Here is a 19,538-nt window from a genome sequence, read left to right on the forward strand (position 1 = left end):
GGCCCTGGGAGACCTGCCAAGGCCAGGGGACTCCAGGCTGGAAGAAAGATCACCCTCACTCACCATCAGGGGGCCTTAGAGGAGGGGGTTTAGAAACATCAGAGCTGTCTAGTCACCCCCCCCCCAATAATTACTTTCAAAGGTTCCCATCAGCTCATGGGCCGGGGTCTTTATCCTCTCTCTCAGAGCTAACCCCCTAGTGCCTGGCACAGGGCTGGCCCCAGAAGGCGCTCGCTCGGAGTAAGTACCTGGTGAATCAGTAGTGCAGGAGGGCATCTCCTTTCCTGGCTCTGCAGGCTTCTGCTCCCTGGCCTCCTCCAAGTCTTTCCTGCCTGGGGGTTGTGGGGGGGGCGGTCCCTCCTGCACCTTGGGTGCCTCCACAGCCTCCCCTCACTGCCTGCATGTCACCTCCTGGGGTGGCCTCCAGACCGCACACCCCCTTGTGTCTGGCCCCTGTTTGTTTCCGGCCCAGCCCTGCTCAAGGTGTAATTACCTACGCTGTGCCCGCTCTGGACTCCCAGCGCCCGGTCCCCAGCGCACCGAGGTCGCCTGGGGGCAGCCCCTCACTGGGGGTGGGGAGAACACACACGGTCAGAGTGGACCCCGATGCGCGCTGGTTAGGGGCGGTTTTTCCCTGCAAGCGCCAGGGGCTGGAGGGGATCCGGCTCGGGGACCAGCTCGGGGACAAGCTCGGGGACAGCGCTGCACTGGGGACTCCCAGAGAACAGATGTGTGACCCGACGCAAACCCCCTCGCCTCTGGGCTTCCAGTTTCCTGCCTAGCGACGCGGAAACCCAGCTTCCCACCCCCGGGGTCGTGGAAAGGGTCGGCGTGGGTGCTGCAGGGGAAGTGCCGGCCGGGCCTAGCGCCCCGCGGGCCCCCGAGGCTGGCGAGCGCTCCTCGGGGCCTGCAGGCCCCGCGCGAACAAAGGCTGGGGGCGCGGGAGGCGGCGCCAGGACGGACCCGGCCGCCGCGGAGAGAAAGCCCTCGCGCCGGGACCCGTGCAGCCGGCCCCTCCTCGGGGGTGAGCGCCGCGAGGCCCGGCTTCCCCGGGCGGCGGGGCCGGGCGCGAGGCCGGGAAGGCTTCCCGGAGGCGGGGGCCCCCGGCGGCACGGGAGGGACGCCGTGCGGTCCCTTTAAGAGCCGGTGCAGGGCGAGGGGCGGAGGGCAGAGGGCGGAGGGCGGCGGCCCGCCCGGCCCGCCGCCCCCCCGCGGCCGCCGCCTCTGATCTGCACCCGCGGCCCCGCTCCGGCTGACGTCACCTGCCCTCGAGCCGCGCGCGCTGATTGGCTGCAGGTGACGTCAGGGCCTTTTTCGCTCGGCATGACCTCATCCCCGCCGGCGGCCCCGCCCTCCGCCCCGGGCCTGTCACTCGCGGCCGAGCGCGGCGGCCGAGCCGGCTCCGCGCCCCCCGCCCGGACGCCGGAGCCCGAGCCGCGCCGGAGCCGCACCGGCCGCGCCCGCCGAGCCCGGGGTGGGATGCGCGCCGCGAGCGCGCGTGCCCGCCCGCAGTGCGCGCGCCCCGGCCCGAGCGAGCGCTCCCCGCGGCGGCGGCGGCGACGACGGCGACGGCGACGCGGCCCGCGCGCTCCCCCGGCCCCTGCCCCGGCTGCGCGGGCCCCCGCCGGGCCCATGGGCGGCGCGGCCGAGCGGGCGCGCTGAGCGGGCGCGGGTCCCCGTGCGCCCCGGACGCGAGCGACGGCGAGGTGAGCGGGGGCGCCGAGCGGGGACGCGCGGGGCGCGGGCAGGGGCTCGGCCCGGGGGGCGCTGCGTCGGGAGCGCTGGGGCGGCTGCACCCGGCGGGCGCCCGGGAGGAGGAGGCGGCCGCGAGGTGAGCGACCCGGCTCCGGGGGGCGCCGCGGACCGGCGGGGGAAGCCCTTCGCGCGCCTCCCGCAGCGCCCGGTGGACCCCGGCCGGGGCCACGCGCCCCCCACCGCGCTTCGTCGCCTTTCTCCTCGAAATTCCTTATTTCGGGGGGGAGGGGCATGCAGTGAGGACCCAGGGCCTTGGCCCCTTGCGATCCAGCGTGGATCTGTATGGAACCCTGCGAGAGCCCCAGACCCAAGGATGCCCCCCACCCCGCCATGTTGGCCCCAAACTGGAGAAGGTCGTCCCTGCCCCCGCGGGTTGGGGATGCAGGCCTTGAGCAAAGGAGCGGAGGGTTTTCGCCTGCGGGCGGCCCAGGAAAGGGCCCATTCCGCGTTTGGTGGGGAGGGACTGCAGATCCATATCCCCCGTGTGGCCGGCCTCCGCGGGGGCCCCCACCTCAGGGTGCTCCGCGGGCCTCTGCAGAATAAAGACCATCCGGCCGCCGGCTGCAGAGGCAGCGGCGGGTGCTGGGGGAGGGGCTGGCACTGCCAGGCTGAGAGCAAGCAGGCTCCCTCAGCCTGTCCGCCCACCTTGGCGGGGAGGGGTACCTTCCAGTCTGGCCCAGAGGCGATGAGGCTGCAGTGGGCCCAGCCCCCCCCCCGTCAGGTCACCCTCCTGGGACAATTTGCCTCCTGACTTGCTGCTGCAGAAATGTACCGGCTTCTGCAGGGTGGGGGTTGGGGGCCTGGGTGCTGCGGGGATTGCGGGGTGCAGGGGGAGCCCGTGCAGTGGAGGACGGAGGTGGTAGGGTCTAGAGGTGTGCTGCAGCTTGGGGCGGGTGTGGGGGTGCTGCAGGCTGGGGGGGCAGTGATCTGCGAGCCCCCTGCCCCTGGGGGTCTGAGTGGGGTCCGAGGGAGGGTCGTGCACTCCCCACTACCTCCCTCAGACCTTGCTCCAAGGGCAGCTGGGGGGGGGGGGTGAGCCTAGCATCCCGCGCCCCAACCCTGCTCAGGGAGGACAGCCGTCCCAGGAATTCACTGCTCAGATGTTTAATGAGCCTCTGCCTGGTAGAGCAGCTCGAGTGGCCCTGAGCTGGGCGTTCATCCTGAAGCCTGACTGAATCCCGCGGCAGTAGGCCAAGGGCTCCAGGACAGTTGCTGAGCGGTTCTGGTCTCCTGCTGCCCTCAGCCCTCCCTCTGGAAGCTCCTGTGCCCCAGAGGCTGCCCCCAGGAATGCTGGCCTCCATGCACACGGGTGCAGAAAGATGCCGGAAGTCACCCGTGGCTCCAGAACCCTACCCAGCGTCGTCTCCTCTCCAGCAGAGGCTGACCTTGCGGCCCGGATGTTTCAAGTGGACAGAGGGCCCACAGGGGTGTGGAAGCCAGAGGGCATCCTGGCTGCATCTCCAGAGGGTGCGGCTCAGAGGGAGGGAGAGGAAGGAGCCAAAGCCACAGCCAGAGGGACATGGGTCAGACTCTGACCACCCAGCCTGCATGGGCTGTGTCCTCCTCTGCCTGGCCCACTCCAGGCGGTGACTGCTGGATGTCCCGGGACGGCCCAGGGGCGTAACATGGGCGGACAGTGACCAGAAGTCTTGCAGATTGGTAGGGCTAGAACCACCCAGTCAGGAGCAGGGGAGACCTAGAAGTGTAGGGTCCTGAGCGTGCCCTCCGTAGGGATCACAGGTGGACACCTCCTCCCGCAGGCTCTGCCCAGACCCCTGTGAACCGAGGGGGCAGAGCCCCCCACCCTACTGTCTCCCAGGCCTGTGCCCTCCCCAGACCAAGTTGGCTCTGCTTGGCCTTGCCACATCACAGAGAGGATGCAGTAAAGGTCGGCTTGGACCCTTTTCCATTTAGCCCAGAGGAATGAGGGGGCCAGGATTAGAGCCTTTGGGGGTCCCTGATGAGAACAGGTGAGGGAAAAATGAGCTGACTTGGTGTGAGCCACCGATCAGTCTCTCTCCTGGCCTCTCTGTGCAGCCGTTTCTGCACCCCCCAGGGCACTGGGTCACAGCGAGCTGGACATCTCAGCATTCTGGGGACCCCCACAGCCAGGTCCTCCCGAGGGCCTGCCTGTGTATGCCAGGTACCATTTGGGCTGGAGACACCTCTCTGAGGGAGAGCCACTGTCCCCCATGGCTGACAGTCCTGACAGTCGTCTCCAGAGGTAGTGAGCTCCCCGTCACTAGGTGCGGAGCAGGAGATGTTGGTGAAGGCGCCGTCGGCAGGGAGTTTTCTGGTCACGCATGTCCCTTGTTCAGAGATAAGAACGTGCCCCATGGAGGCCCAGGGAGCCCTTGGTGTGATGAGATCTTGGAGCTGCCCCTGGGTTCGGGTGTCCCGGGGTTTGGGGGAGATCGGCGTGCAGAGGGTGGGAGTGACTGCGCCCAGTGACCTCACGTGAACACACATGTCTGCGTGTGAGTGGTTGCACGAGGGGCCGGCCTGGAGAATGGGAAAGAGGCGAGCCAACAACGTGTGGACAGTGTGCCGAGGGTCCCGTCCTGGCACGCGGCACAGAAACCAGGCTGTGCCGTGAATGTGGCCTTCCCGGACAAGGGGTGGCTGCCTGCAGCCTCCCGGCAGGGGGGTGGGGGGGGCAGGCAGGTGCGGAGGGGCCTCTGGCCTTCCAACCGGGAACTGCCCAGTCTCCTCAGTGAGGAGCCCTGTGATGGCGGTCTCTGGGCTTGTGCCTCCCTCCCACCTCCATCCCACTGGCGCCCAGGCTCTGGAATAGCAGGACACAGGTCCTGTGTCCCCTCAGTTCCCAAGAATGGGGTCTGGGCTGAGCCTGGAGTGGGTCCTTGAAATCAGAGAGGCCCAAGACCTTGCAGGGTCTGTGTCCTCTGTGCCCACCCTGCCTGTTCTAGCCGCATGCTTCAGCCTGAGACTGTGCTAAGCTCCCCCTAGCCCCGCTGAAGCTCTGGGCCCCGGATCTGGGCGCAGCAAGTGAAGGTCCACCCCCAGGAGCTTTAGATTCACTCCCAGGAGGCCAGCTCCGTGCCAGACGGCCCCTGCAGGAAGTGCGCCTGGGCCAGACCTCGGCCCTTGGAGAAGGCATCCCCGAAGGCGGGAGGTCGGGAGCCTGTGTGCTTGGGCCCTCGGGGCAAGCAAGGAGGGGTGGGGCCGGGTGGAGCAGAGTGCGGTGGGGCGTGCTGGAGGAATGTCACGCCTGGGCTTTGGGTCTCCTGGTGACGCCAGGCCCCAGCTACCGGGCACCTGCAGGCAGCCAGGAGTGGGCCGCCGGCCGCACCGCCCGCCGGCCGCGAGCTGGTGCCGCAGGAGCAGCGGTTGCCGGGCGCCGCTGCGGTCGCCATGGCAACGACGGAGGCGCTAACTTGCTAATGAGTCCCCTCGGCTGCAAATAACAATACTATAGCGGATCGTGGGGCCGCGCTGGAGAGCTCCTTGAGGGAGGTGGGGCTGAGACCAGGTACTGGGCGGGGGGAGCCTGTCAGCCCACCCTCCAGCGGCGCCCGCCCCTCCCCCACCGTCCTGCAGCCCCCCAGCCCTGCTGGGCTCTTCCCCGCACTCCTCCTAGCCGGCCTCCCTCCTGTCCTGCAGAGGGACCGGGCGCCTCTCCACACCCCAGCCCCTGACCCAGCCAGCTCGGGATCCGAAGGCAGTGTTTGTGCCCCGCGACTGCAGGGAGGGCCAAGGACCTCCCTTCAGCCCCTTCCTTGTCCCTGCCCGAAGTGCTGTCCTGCCTCTCACGCCCGTCTGCGCTCACCTGGCTGATGGGAAACCTGCCCGCCCCTCTGCCCCCACGCATCTGCCCCAGGGACTGGGTGGGCCTCTGCGCTGGGCTCCTGGTCAGGCATGGGGCCGGAGGCTCACGCAGGGGGCCTGGAACGGGCAGCCCGTCTGCCACAGTCTTGAGGTGCAGAGGGCAACTCAGTAGCTTCTCAAAACACCTCGGACAGGAATAGAATTGGGGGCCCTCACCACACAGGCTGGGACCCCCACAGCAGACAGGGCCCCCTCAGCAGGGGAGGTCCCCCAGGCAGGTGCAGACTCCACAGACAGGACCCCCCAGCTGGTGAAGAGCCCCCTTGGCATGTGGGGTACCCCTTTTGGCAGATGGGCCCTTTTGTTGTTGGCCTTGCTTGGTTTGGCCCTTGGGAGGGATAGCGGCCCCAGCTGCACCCCGGGCCTCACCCCCACTGTGGAGGAGCCCGGGCACCTGCCCGGGGAGCCAGGCTTCTTTGAACGGGATCCCGGGGCCCTGCCTTCTGGCCAGGGCCATCCCGGCCACTTCCCGTTGGGCCAGCTCCAGTGGCCCAGCCTAAGGCTGCCCATGGCCAGCAGGCATGGTCTACATCTGCCTGGCACCTAGTTCTCTCTGAAGCCCGCCATCCCCACCCCACCCCACCTGACGAGGGACAAGTGTCCTTGGGAGGCCTCACCTGCCGCAGCTGGAGGCTCGTCCTCTGACATCTGCCCCCCCAGCCTCTCCTGTGCCAGAGCTGGGTAGGGGTACGGTGGAGGGAAGACCCTGTGTGAACGGCAGTGGTAGAGGCTGTGGGTCCTGACCAGTCCCCGTGGGGTGACCTGAGGCTAACCCCTCCCCTTGCCCAAGTCTCATCTGCCCATCTTTAAAGTCAAGTCCGCACTTTCACGCTGTGCATCCTGGTGGGCTGGGTGGCGAGGTGGGCCTAGGAAAGGCTGGTCCTGGCAAGTGGCAGGGCAGGTGGGGCGTGGGGGTGGGGCTGGGAGGTGTGTGGCAGAGGCCAGAGTACCAAACCCGCAAGAGGGGTCTCAGCCCCAGGATCTGGGGTCCCTCGTACTTCCTCCACACAGCCCTCAGCCCGAGAGCCCTTACAGGCCATGCTGAGAGTCCCCGCACCCCAAGGGTCCTACATCTGGGTCACCTACTTTGCCTTTCATCCATACCACCCCATCCTGGGACCTACCAGCCCCTAGAAGGGTCCCCCTAAACCTCAGACCTTCAGTGTGCCCGACAGCCTGCCGTGCAGCCTGCTCCAGTCAGCGAGCGTGTGACGCGCTCCTGCAGGGAGACAGACACTGGCCCCAGACCCTTTTTGCGGCAGGCGCTAGGGCTTAGGCTGCGGGACTGGGACAATGGCAGCCCTGGAGGAGCCCCACCTCCATGCCCAAGACCCCCCTGCCCCCCCAGGAGCCCAGCAGCGTGTGTGGACGCAGCCCGAACCCCCCTTCCTCGGGGTCCAGATGGTCCGCTCAGGGAGTGATAGTGGGGCAGGCAGCCGGAGGGGGCCGGTGTCCTGGGGCAGGGAGCGGGTTCTGGACCCTGCCCAGCCCAGAGTTCTGGAGAAGACGTGTGGGCAGGGTCGGGGGGGGGGGGGTGGGGGCATCCCAGCAGAGGGATGACAGAAGCTTGAGGGCAGAATGAAGGGTTCCGGATCAAGTGAGTGTCCGTGAACCCAAGGGCCGGGGGAGGGGTCCTCAGGCCCCTCCTCCCTGTCCAGCCCGTGCTTCCCTCTGGGGTCCCCCATCTGCCCTACTGTGTCCCACTGGGAGGCTGTCGCTGCGGCCTGCACAGTGCAGTGCCGGATGGGACCCCTGGGGCCCACTTTCCCAGTCCGATGGCCTGCCTCACCCACCCCGCATGTCTGGGCCTCACCTTTCATGGAGCCAGAGGGGCTGCTGATTGACCCCAGGCAAGGTAGGGCCCCCTGGGTGCCTGCCGGCTCAGCCGTTCCGATGCCCTTGGGTCCCAGCATAGGCCCTCCGGAGGTCAGCCCTGCCTGGGGTGCTGGCCGGGTGCCCACCATGGGGGCCCGCAGCCCCGCTCACCATCTGCCTCTCCCTGCAGGTCTGGCACCATGCCCGGGCCCTCTGCACTCTAGGCCACATCCCCGGCCTGCGGAGCAGCCCCTGGGCACTTCAGGGCTCACCCCTTCCCCACTGCCCCCGGCCCCACCATGGCAGGGGACCGACTCCCTCGCAAGGTGATGGATGCCAAGAAGCTGGCCAGCCTCCTGCGGGGCGGACCTGGGGGACCGCTGGTCATCGACAGCCGCTCGTTCGTGGAATACAACAGCTGGCACGTGCTCAGCTCCGTGAACATCTGCTGCTCCAAGCTGGTGAAGCGGCGGCTGCAGCAGGGCAAGGTGACCATCGCCGAGCTCATCCAGCCGGCCGCGCGCGGCCAGGTACCAGCCCGTGTGCCCCACGCCCTGTCCCTCCCCCACCCTACCCCCACCCAGGTTCCTGTCACTTCCAGGGGCCAGGCCAGAGCCCCTCAGCTGGGTACACAGGGGCCCTCCACTGACCACACCCCCGCCCTCAAACCCGCACTGGGCTCCCGGGTCCCAATGCTAGCTTGGGCCCGGCAGGCAGCTCCCACCCCCTCGCCGAGCTTCCTCCTCCCCTCCCCGGCGAGGCCCTCTGCAGAGCCCATCTCCCCAGAGACGAGCCCCTCCCACCAGAGCCTGCTGACCCTATCTAGGTCCTCACTCAGCCCCGGAGTAGAGGTCTCCCCATGTAAGACTGGATGGTGTCCCTGGGGCCCAGGCCAGGGCTCAGAGGGGCAGTGGACCCAGAGGGCAGCTGGTCAGGAGCACACCGAGTGCTGTGAGAACCCAGAGGAAGATGGGGGAGGCCAGAGGCTAATGCTGAGCATCTCTGTGCCCAGCCCCCCAGTTCTTTCCCTGGAGTTCTGAATGACCCAGAATTCGCTCTCCGTGCCCCTCCCCCATGAATGTCCCAGGTCACCTGCAGGGGACAATCCTGTCTCCATTAGCCAGGAGCATCAGGTCCAGCACTGGGAGGGACCACTGGCCCCCTGACCTGGGAGGGCGAGGACACCTCCAGTCAGGGAGTGACACGGCCAGCAGCCCCGAGCTGGGGAGGGGTCTGTCACAGGCCCTGCGCCAGCAGAGCTGGATGTGAGGGACCCAGGTGGCACAGCCGCTTACGGGGAGTTCCCCCCACCCCCACCAAGGCCAGAGCGAGCTCCCTGCAGCCTCAGGGAGGGAACCCAGTGATTACTCACCCCCAGCGAGGACTCCCAGGCAGAGCGCAATCCCATTGGCTGATGGTGACATCATCGACCCAGGGTTGGCGGCTCAGCTGGCTTAGGGCCTGAGTGTGCTGGGGGGGGGGGGGGGGGCAGGGCAGTAGCCACTGGGAGTAAAAGCAACTCAGCAGCTGGTCCCTAGGCTGGGCATTCAGGATGGGAAGAGGGCAGGGGAGCCCCAACGTCCAGCTGCCTCCTGGATGAAGAGGGGCTCTTACAGCAGCCCCCACGTTTCCCCTCGCTGGCTGGGGAATTGGCCACATCCAAAGACACCACCCTCAGAAGCTCTGAAATGGCCTCCCAGTGACCCTGGGGATGGTTTTCCCTTGGCCTCAGCCACCCCGACGGCATGTGTACCCTCATGTCACTGTGGCCACCACCCGTGTGTGCCCGAGGACCCGGTTACACTCACAGCATCTTATCCTAGGGGGCCTGGCCCACCGTGGGTGCCTGCAATGTCCGTCCTTAGTGGAGGTGCCTGTGTGAGAGGGCAGGCACGAGGAGGAGCATGCCCCTGTTCCTGCTGGCTCTGGGGGCCTGCCTGTGTCGCTGTGGGCACTCACACCTGTGCAGGTGTGAGCTGTGAGATGGGTGGGTAGCAGAGAGCCTGACCAGTAGCAGCAGGCGGCAGCGGGGGATGGGGGCATCAGGCAGGTGCCCAGCAGTGCCCTGACCTCTGCCCTTACGGCCTCCAGGTGGAGGCCACAGAGCCACAGGACGTGGTCGTCTATGACCAGAGCACACGGGATGCCAGCGTGCTGGCCGCGGACAGCTTCCTCTCCATCCTGCTCAGCAAACTGGACGGCTGCTTCGACAGCGTGGCCATCCTCACGGGTGAGCTCCAGATAGCCCCGCGGCAGGGGCCTCTGGGCGCCCTCTCCTCACTGGGACCTTAGCTTTGGTGGGGGGGTGGGCATTGGGGGAGTCAGTCTCTGGATCCACCTCTGCTCTCTTCTCTGAGCCCAGAAACCAGCAGGTACTGGGGGCAGTGTCGGTGGGGGGAGCACTGTCTCAGTAACTAGAGTTCTCCCCGGCTCCGTTGTCCCCTCCCCTGGACCCGCACGCTTTAGCACCCCTCCAGCATGAGCCTACCCTGCCCCTAGCCGGTGAAGAGGTAGGCCGGAGGAAACCGGTAAATGCCAACTGGCAGGAGAGGAGTGAAGCGATCTAGGCCGAGATGAGTGTCTGACCCTCCAGCTGTCTGAGAGGGGGGCATAGCCCCCGTCCTCTGCAAACCCCAATCCGACCAGAACTGGTCCCAGACAGGGAGTACCTCTGAACGCTGCAGCCAGCCCAGGATGCCCGGCCCAGGATGCTGGGGACCAGTAGAGGTCCCTGTGGGGCTTCCCAGACCCCAGATGCAGCCCAGGCACCCCGGAGGCTGGGAAGGCCCCCGTGCGTGCGCGTGTGCGCGCACACACACATACACACACACACACACAGGCTCCACCCTGGTTCTTGATGATTCCTTCCTCGCGTTGGCAGGGCCTGGGGCACTTCTGTAGACCCCACCTCCCAGACACGACCCAGGTTCCAGGGATGGGTTGAGCTGGCCTGTCTTGGACGGTGCACTCTCCCTGCCCTGGTCTGGGGCCTTTGGGGGCACTCCTGCCCCTGGCCTCTGCAGCCTGGGGCCGTGACCAGTTGGAGGAGGCTGGAGAGGGCTGAAGGGGGTGTCAGCAACCTCCCCATGGCGGGACACCTCCGTACAGTCACCACGTCTGCCTCTTACGTGTGGGCATACTGTGGGGTGGTCCGTGGGCATAGGGCAGGCCCTTTGGCACTGGTGCCCCGCGGGAGCATGGGCCTTCACCACAGTCCACGGGAGGCTTACCGGTGGGTCCGTGTCGTGTGCGGGTGTATGTGCTGCCGTCTACGCACGCGCTGGGTCTACAATCAGAGGGTGTCTGCATCTATGCGTGGCTCTGGGAGGCTGGTGATCTGTGCTTGCTTGTGCGATGGGACGTGGGGTTTGTGTGTGTGTGTGTTGGGGGGGAACTCTCGCCACAGAATTGCAGACTCTCTGATTCCACCACTGAACCCTGGGCTCCATTTGAGGGCTGAGCAGGGAGGGAGGACCGAGGCTCTGGGCTTCCTCAGGGGGTGTCCTGAGCAGAACAGGAGCCCAGCTGAGCCCCCAGTGTGTGTGTGTGTGTGTGTGTGTGTGTGTGTGTGCGCGCGCCCGTGCTCTCTAGTCAGGAGTGGGAGCCACCAGGCCTTCTGGGAGTCTGAGAAACCGGACCCAGAGCAGCGCCCTCCCTGACCCCCAGGCTTCCCAGGAAAGCCCAGAACCTCTAGTGCTGTCTCCTCTGGAGGCCGTGGCTCCTCACCTGGCAGCCATAGGGCAGGTCTCCGATGTGCCAGGAGGGCTCACCTGACACTGGCTGTGCCCCACTTGGTGCGCTCAACTCTTGGGGCTGCCACCTGCTCTTTGTTCCCTGCCGGCCCCTCCCTGCGACGGTAGAGTATTTGACCCCATTTCCCTGAGGGCCAAGCCAGACAGAAGTCCCGACCCACCGCAGCATGAGAAGGGCTCACAGCGGCACCGAGTCAGGCCTGGGACTCGGGGACAGCCTGAGAGCCTGGTCCGCAGCTCCCACCCCTGAGGCCAGCGCAAGGCCGCAGCCGGTGAGAACGGGAAGGCAAGGCTGAGTGGGAACCGGGGTGCTGCCCCGCCAGAAAGGGCGAGTGACTTTCCAGGGTCCGTAGCGCAGGGGGAGGGGGCTCCGCGGAGGCCAAACGGGGCGGACCCCACACGCGGTGGGCGGGGCCGGGGCGCGCCAGGAGGACGTCGCGGCCGGGGACAGAGGGAGGCCTCTCGGGGACCCGGGAGGCTGGCGGCCGCGGAGGAGGGAGATGGGGCAGGGCGCGGGGTCCGGAACCGGCCGGGACCGCCCCCGCCCTCCCCAGGCCGCTCGGCGGTGACGTCCAGCGGGGCGGGGACCGAAGGCGAGCCTGGCCCTTTAAGCGGCGGGCGGCCGGGTGCGCGCTGCTGCGGAATGCGGGCTACTGCGGTCGCGGCGCCGGCTCGGTGCGCCCCCGCGGTCCGACCCCGCGCGCGCCGCCCTCGGACCCTGGCCGGAGACCGCGGCGGGAGCGGCCCCTGCGCGGAGGGTGCGCGGAGCCGGGGGGTGGGTGGTGTGGGCAGATGCGGGCCCTCCCGGGGCGCGGGGACCGCGGCGGCGGGGCGGGGGGCTGCGGGGCGTGCCGCCGACCTGTGGGCCGGCCCGGGGCCCGAGCGGTCGGTGCGGTTCGTGCGTCCGGGGCGCGAGCTCCTGTGCGCGAGCTCCTGTGCGAGTCCGCGGCTCCATTGTGCGGCGGCGCGAGCTGGGAAGCTGCGAGGTAGAGGGAGGTGGATGTCCCTCCTGAAGCAAGGTGCCCTTGGGGATGCCTGGGGGATGGGGGCGCCTCCCCCCCACCCCACGCGAGGAGTGCCAGCACCTGAGGGTCCGGGCCTGCTGCCACTGATAACAGGGTGGACCTCTCCAGCAACCCGGAGCCCCGCGGGGGTGTCCTGACATCACTGGAGGGGCGGGGCCCCAGGCTCTGCTGCCCTTGGCCCAGGTGGGGGGCTTGTCGGGGTCACCACAAGCTGCTTGGCTCTCCCGGAAGGGGAGGCAGACCTGTGGGGCTTTACCTGAGGGGTTGCAGTCAAAACTGGCAGGTCTGCACCTGTCCAGAGATCCCCCTTTGTAGGGGAAGTTGCTGGTGGCATAAGCCCAGCCCTGGTCGGCTTGGATGAGGCCCCCCAGAGAGCTCGGGAGGCTTATGGTAGAGACGAGTCTTTGGCAGAGACCCTGCAAACATCCCGTCTGCTGGGGGGGGGGCGTTGTCCTCCAGCAGGAACACCCAGGGGACCCCAGGCTCTGGCCGGTGAGCAAGAGCCCAGCCCCCACACCAGGGCAGCTTTTGCCCGTGCGTGGCCTGTTGGCTGTGCTCATAGTCAGCCACTTCTCCCTGTCCAGCCAGCAGGCTGTCGAGGTAGGGAGAGCTTCTCCTCCAAGGCAGCTGCCTCCACTCCCTCAGCCTGCAGGGCCCCCCCACCAACCCTGCCCCCCACCAAAGGCAAGCTGTCATTGGGGGCACAAGGAACGCTCCTGGCACTCTGGTTGGGAGTTTGTACAAACTGGTCGTGGAGCTGGGCCAGGGGTGAAGGCTGAGGGCACCAGGCATCTCTGTCCCGGGAAATCAGCCAGGTGTCAGGCACCAGCTGTGTCTGCAGACGAGGAGGGAGCACTGGGGCTTACGTGGCCTGGGCCCCCGCCGCACCCCAGTGCACTACGGTGGGCATCTGTCCGCTTGAACTCTGTAGGGGATCAGTCCACGGAGGGCAGGGAATGTCCACAGGCCTCGTGTCCCCAAAAGTGTGGTTTGCCCCAGAGCGGCCACCCGGGACTATGATCTCACCGTCCAGGAGCTGGCGGCCACCAGCTGCCTGGGTGCAGGCTGCTTAGTTCTCCGTGTGTCTTCACAGCCACCGCCTCTGTCGAGACTCACGACTGTGCTATGTGGCAGGCTGGCTGGGGAAACCGGCCAGAGGTGTAGTGAGTCCCGCCCGTGGTCACTCACGGAGTCAGAGATATACCAGGGATTCCCGCTGGGGTCTTTGAGGCTGGCAGATGGGCTCCTTCCACTGACCTGTGGCCCAGGACGTGGTGGAGCAGGGGAGGCAGGGGCACCTGCCAGCCACGTGTAGCACGCGTGCCCGCTGCAGGTCCTGCTTGCTCTCCGTCCTCTGGTGCTGTACTCTGGGCAGAAGAGAGCCCAAACTGGAGCACAGGTGCTCTGCAGGCTGTGCCAATTCCAGGAGGTGACGACATGCCCAGGGGCAGGAGGGCCCCCCTCCAAAGCCCTTGCCTCCTGGTCCTGGCACCTAGGCTTGGCCAGGGGCTCCCAGCCAACTAGCGTCAGGGAGGGATTGCATCAGCCCTGGGGGAGAGGCAGGAAGGCCCAGGCTGGCCCGTGGCCACCACAGGCACAGAAGAGCCACGCCCTCGACGGGGACCTTCCATGGCGTTGGAGCCGCCCCCCTCCCCAGTCCTGCACGTGCTGGGCCAGCCCGCAGCCTCGAGCCCGCGTTTATGGGCATCACAGCGGCGTCCTGGCAGGCGCAGCTCCTAATTAGTCCGGGGAGGAATGTGGGCATAGGGACAGGCTGTATATGCGCCCAGCATGCGCCTCGACTCTGTGAGCGCAGCCCTCCGGCACCCTGTGCTGACTCCTGGTGCTCAGGCCAGAGTCTCACCACCTGGCACTGCGTGGGCCAGGGGGTCCAGGCTGCGGCCAAGATGGAGGGACGGTCGGTACCCAGGGCTCGCTCTCGCGCCCAGCCTGCCCGCCGCCTGACCCACATGTCCACTCCTCCTGCAGGGGGCTTCGCCACCTTCTCCTCCTGCTTCCCTGGCCTCTGTGAGGGCAAGCCAGCCGCCCTGCTGCCCATGAGCCTCTCCCAGCCCTGCCTGCCTGTGCCCAGCGTGGGCCTGACCCGCATTCTGCCTCACCTCTACCTGGGCTCGCAGAAAGATGTCCTGAACAAGGTGTGTACAAAGCTGGGCTTTGGCTGTCTGGAAGGGGGGAGAGGCCAGAGCTCAGAAGCAGTTCCAGGGCTGGTTTGGGGAGGGGGGTGAGAAGGGAGCTGAAAGCCAGCGGGGGGTGGAGGAGTGTCTTGTGGGGGGCGCCTGGGCTGGGACGGGAGAGGACAGGGGCCCGACCAGAGCCACGCCGGTGGAGAGGCAGCTCCCAGCCCCTTAGGCGGTGGAGCCCACATGCCAAACAGCTGATGTCACTGGCCCCCGGGCAGCCCTGAAAGAATCCCGTGTTGTAAAACTGTGAGGAGGGAAGAGGCAAAGGCGCCGCCCAGCAGCCATAACATTCCTGGGAGCCTACCTCAGGCGGCGGGTGGCGCTTGCGGGGACCAGCCTCCCGGGCTCCCCCACCCCTCCAGCGCCGCTGGAGGCTCGGAACTCCAGGTGGAAGGGGGGAGGGGCGCCCACCTCCAGGGCACCCCCTCCTCCAGCCCTTCCTCCCGCCCCTCCAGGACCTGATGACCCAGAACGGAATAAGCTACGTCCTCAATGCCAGCAACTCCTGCCCCAAGCCGGACTTCATCTGCGAGAGCCGGTTCATGCGCATCCCCGTCAACGACAGCTATTGCGAGAAGCTGCTGCCCTGGCTGGACAAGTCCATCGAGTTCATCGGTGAGTGGGCGGGGGAGGGGCGGGGCGGGGCGGCGCCAGGCGTCTCCTGGAGGGGCGGAGGCTCAGTGACCGCCGGGTGGGGGGGGCCTGGGCTGAGATGTGGGGCTGGGGTTGTGGGCGCTGGGGCCAGTAAGGTCCCCTGCTGGGGTTAGGGAAGGGCCCTGCACCCTGAGCTTTCACCTGCCCACCTACCCCCCCGCCGGCCCTGCCTCCAGATAAAGCTAAGCTGTCCAGCTGCCAGGTCATCGTCCACTGTCTGGCTGGCATCTCCCGTTCGGCCACCATCGCCATCGCTTACATCATGAAGACCATGGGCATGTCCTCAGATGATGCCTACAGGTAGCCTCTCCTTTCTTCCTGGGCCCAGAAGTCTAAGGCTGGAGATGGCCCTTCCCGTGCCCCTCTCCACCCACTAGCAGCTGCAGGAGGCCCGAGCCCAGCTCCAGCAGTCCCGGATGGGTCTGCACATCAGCTGCGTGCCCAAGTGTGGGCCGGGGGCAGGGGGTGCCGGGAGCGGGGAGCAGGAGGGGCAGAAGGAGGGGAGGAGAAGAAGTAGGAGGAGGGGCGGGGGGCAGGGAGAGCAGGGGGAGAGCTGGAGGAGGAGGGGAGGGGGCGGAGGAGGGACGAGGGGCAGGCGGTGGGGGGGGCGACAGGAAGGGTGGGGGCAGGGCAGGGAGATAAGGGGAGGGGACGTGGGGAGCAGGAGGGGTGGGGGCAGGGCAGCGGGACGGGGAGGGGACGTGGGGGGCAGGAGGAAGGGGGAGCAGGGCGAGGGGGAGGGGGAGGGAGCCCCGTCTCCAAACAGCCCCCTTCCCCCAGGTTCGTGAAGGACCGGCGCCCATCCATTTCGCCCAACTTCAACTTCCTGGGCCAGCTGCTGGAGTACGAGCGCAGCCTGAAGCTGCTGGCCGCCCTGCAGGGAGACGGGGCGTCCCACCCCGGGACGCCCGAGCCCCTCCCGGGCCCCGCGGCCCCACTGCCGCCGCTGCCACCACCTACCTCAGAGAGCGCCGCCACCGGAAGCGCAGCGGCCGGTGCGGCCAGGGAGGGCGCACCGGGCGCGGGTGGGGAGCTGTCCGCGCCCGCCGCCCCCGCCGCCGCCGCCGCCGCCCCGGCCACCAGCGCGCTGCAGCAGGGCCTGCGCGGCCTGCACCTCTCCTCCGACCGCCTGCAGGACACCAACCGCCTGAAGCGCTCCTTCTCGCTGGACATCAAGTCGGCCTACGCCCCCAGCCGGCGGCCCGACGACCCCGGGCCCCCCGACCCCGGGGAGGCCCCCAAGGTGTGCAAGCTGGACAGCCCGTCGGGGGGCGCGCTGGGCCTGCCCTCCCCGGGCCCCGACAGCCCAGACGCGGCGTCGGAGACGCGCCCGCGCCTCCGCCGGCGGCCCCGGCCTCCCGCCGGCTCCCCGGCCCGCTCCCCGGCGCACGGCCTGGGCCTGAACTTCGGCGACGCCTCGCGGCAGACTCCGCGGCTTGGCCTCTCGGCGCTGTCGGCCCCGGGGCTGCCGGGCCCCGGCCAGCCGGTGGGCCCCGGGAGCTGGGCGCCGCCGCTCGACTCCCCCGGCACGCCGTCGCCCGACGGGCCCTGGTGCTTCAGCCCCGAGGGCGCGCAGGGCGCGGGCGGCCCACGGTTCGGCGCTTTCGGCCGGGCGGGCGCGCAGGGCTCAGGGGGCGGCGACCTGCGGCGGCGGGAGGCGGCAAGGGCCGAGGCCCGGGACGCGCGGACCGGCTGGCCGGACGAGCCGGCCCCGGAGACGCAGTTCAAGCGCCGAAGCTGTCAGATGGAGTTCGAGGAGGGCATGGTGGAGGGGCGCGCGCGCGGCGAGGAGCTGGCTGCCCTGGGCAAGCAGGCCAGCTTCTCGGGCAGCGTGGAGGTCATCGAGGTGTCCTGACGGTGGCCGGGGGACCCAGCGCCCGACGCTCCGCTGCCCTCGGCTCCCTGGCCTGGGCCGCCGGCAGCCGGGCCCACTATAAATATATATTATATATAATGCAAAGAAAGGTAAATGGTTTTACTGCGATTTTTATCGAGAAGTAAATATTTCGATTTTTTATTTATTTAAGCTGTTCATTCTGGCAACGATTTGGCAACAGTGCCGGCGGCCCCCGGACCTCTATTTTTACTGTCTGGTATTTAAACTGAAACCCACGTTTCTAAGCAATATGAGGCCACCTTCAGTCCCAAGCTGGGGTGCCAGGCCTGGGGTCCCCTCCCCACCCTCCCTCCCCCAGGAAACACTGCTGACCGTTGCAAAGAGGCTGCCCAGCTTTCGTGCACTTTTTACATAAGAAAAAGGGGAAAAAGGAGAAAAAAAAAAACTTTGCCACAAACTGAGCCGCAGAACCTCCCTGTCCCTCCCTGCCCCCCCCCCCCCCCCCGCTCCTTTCTGGGCTCTGCACCAAAGTCTAGGTGGGGGAAGTGTCCCCGGGGCTGGGGTGTGGCTGAGGTAGCTCTGCCCGCTGGAGGCTCCCCCAACCACATGCCTCCCCCACCCCCCACCCTGCCCCTCGCCTGGCTGGTGTCGACCGGCATCCGGCCTGGAGAGGTGAGGGTGTTTGGAGGGGCTGGGGCTAGAACAGGATAGGGGCTCGGTGGGGTCGGATTATGTGGGTCCCCGGGCAGGGATGGAAGTGGAATGGCCCCCACTCCCGCCCGAGCCCCCGTCCTTCCACGGGTTCAGCAGGACTGTTCCGTCCAGCCTTGCTCTCTCTCTGCTTCGCAGAGCTGCCTAGCGCCTCCCTCCAGGATGGGGACAACAGGAGAAGCTCAGCCCGGGGTGTCAGGTCGAGCCCCCCGCCCCAGCCCCGGAGAGCTGGGCTAGCGAGTGCTGGCTCCCCGGGTCACAGGGCGGATGGATTTTGAGTTCTGGGCTCTTCCCCACCCAGGCCCCAAGCCCCAGGCCAGACCTGAATTCGGGTCTGGTGGGGGTCTCCGTGAGGAGCTGCCTTGCGGCGGCGCGGGGGGGCGGGGGTGGTGGACAGACACTGTGGCAGACACTTCTGCTTCCCGGGGATGGGGTCCTTAGCTCTGGGAGAGCTGTCTCCAGGCAGATCAAGGCCCCTGATGTGGCCAGATGGCCCCATGCCTGCCCCCCGCCCCATGGAGTCCTTGGAGAAGAGCCCTCCCACACTCCCCTTTCCTGCGGAGCTCTCGCCTCTGCAGCCTCCCTGGTATCCTCAAGGTGAAGGCCAGATGGCTTTTTGACCCCCGAGGGGCCCTCCTGGTCCTTTACCTCCTGGTGGTAAAGGCAAGGAAAATGCCCCCGCTGCCCCCTGCCCCACACCCTCTTGGGTCTTTGGGACCCGTGGCTTTTGGAGGCAGGAGCAGATATCCTAGGACATCCCTCAGATGTCCTAAAGTCCTGGGTGGGGGGGCCGGTCGCCTTGGGAAGAGGCCAGGGGCTTGGCAGGAGGGCAGCTGGGTGGGACCGAGTCCTGGGGGCAGCTGCCCGTGTAGTTGTTTCTTCCATTTGTTCTGTTGACCTGCGGCCCTGTGCCCCTGTCACCCTCCTTTAAGCAAAAGTCCTCTTCCTGTTCCCCTTGTCCGCACCCCTCTCCCCAAGAAAATAAGCTATCATCGTTGTGTTTGCAATCTATGGATTAGAGGTTTAAGTATTTATTATTGGTTAATTATTATTATGATGATTGATTATGTAAACTTGCCTTCTGTCTGTCTGTCGCGTTGGGTTTCTGAGGTGACCCTGGGTGTGGAGGACGCACTGGTCCCCACCTCCGCGCCCCCCCCTGTGCTGTCCAGGAGACAGTGGTCTGGGGCCACTGGTTGGGCCCCGGACTCTGGAGGCAGGTCCCACAGCCCCTGTCCTTTCCTCTCTGCCCTCTGCCCTTCTCTAGGGCCGCCAGCATCTCTTGTGACTTCGGTCATGGAGTGTGGGGGGCTCTTGCTCTTGAGGCACTGGTCACCCCAAAGTAGCAGCTGCAATGTGGGGGGAGGTCCTGTCCCGGCCACCCCCTCTCCTGTCCTGGGGGGGGACCGGGCCCTGGCACAAGCCCCTCCCCAGTCACTTCCACACACTGCCTGAGGCAGGGCGGGGCCGGGCCCCGCCCTCCCACCCTCTCACCCCGCCCTGGCCCTGGCATTGGGGGTCACCCCAGAATGGACCCCGCCCCCTCCTAACACTTGCTGGAAGGTCCAGTGGAGGGGAGGTGGTAGGGCCCGCACCCCCCCCACACCCCACCCCGCACAGCTCCCAGTCTCTGTGGACTGGGTGGCGCTCCTGCCCCAGAACCCCTCCCCCAGCGCGGCCACACTCTGCTCCCTGTCCTGTCCCCTTCTTTTGTATTTGGAAACAACGTGTTGTAATAAATCCTGACCTGGATGTTTTCCCCGTGCCTCTGGCTGCCTCTTTCTTCAGGCTGGGGGGTGGGGGGAGTGGAGAGCGTGGGCCAGCGGCCCTGCAGGCTTCCTGAGGCCAGGACCCTGGGCCGTCGGGCCCACGACAGCGAGCCAGCTTCCGCAGGACTCAGGACCTGGGACCCTGAGGGCAGGTTAGGCAGGCTGGGGGAGGC

At 67.6% G+C, this 19,538-nt stretch overlaps 1 protein-coding gene across 5 annotated transcripts; it reads left to right on the forward strand.

The window, feature by feature from the left end:
• The first annotated feature begins 1,600 nt into the window (after window positions 1–1,600).
• On the forward strand, window positions 1,601–18,563 carry DUSP8 (dual specificity phosphatase 8). Of its 5 annotated transcripts, none has more exons than XM_032358753.1 (7): window positions 1,601–1,706; window positions 7,607–7,946; window positions 9,508–9,646; window positions 14,183–14,349; window positions 14,850–15,009; window positions 15,225–15,348; window positions 15,829–18,563. In XM_032358753.1, exons 2-7 carry the CDS (start codon window positions 7,716–7,718, stop codon window positions 16,901–16,903), a joined length of 1,896 nt encoding a protein of 631 aa, XP_032214644.1. In that variant the 5' UTR covers window positions 1,601–1,706; window positions 7,607–7,715; the 3' UTR covers window positions 16,904–18,563. The 5 variants fall into 5 exon arrangements, with proteins under 5 accessions (XP_032214644.1, XP_032214649.1, XP_032214646.1 ...); XM_032358758.1 differs by having other exon boundaries at window positions 7,607–7,904; XM_032358755.1 differs by lacking the exon at window positions 1,601–1,706 and adding an exon at window positions 1,771–1,831.
• Window positions 18,564–19,538: the final 975 nt, after the last annotated feature.

The sequence above is a fragment of the Mustela erminea genome, chromosome 9 (genome assembly GCF_009829155.1).
Source record: "Mustela erminea isolate mMusErm1 chromosome 9, mMusErm1.Pri, whole genome shotgun sequence".
In the NCBI taxonomy this organism is placed as follows: domain Eukaryota; kingdom Metazoa; phylum Chordata; class Mammalia; order Carnivora; family Mustelidae; genus Mustela; species Mustela erminea.

Coding starts and splice junctions, on each gene's coding strand:
- DUSP8 (XM_032358753.1), top strand. CDS start 7,716: ATGGCAGGGGACCGACTCCCTCGCAAGGTGATGGATGCCAAGAAGCTG. Junction 7,947..9,507: donor AGCCGGCCGCGCGCGGCCAG/GTACCAGCCCGT, acceptor TACGGCCTCCAG/GTGGAGGCCACAGAGCCACA. Junction 15,010..15,224: donor CAAGTCCATCGAGTTCATCG/GTGAGTGGGCGG, acceptor CCCTGCCTCCAG/ATAAAGCTAAGCTGTCCAGC.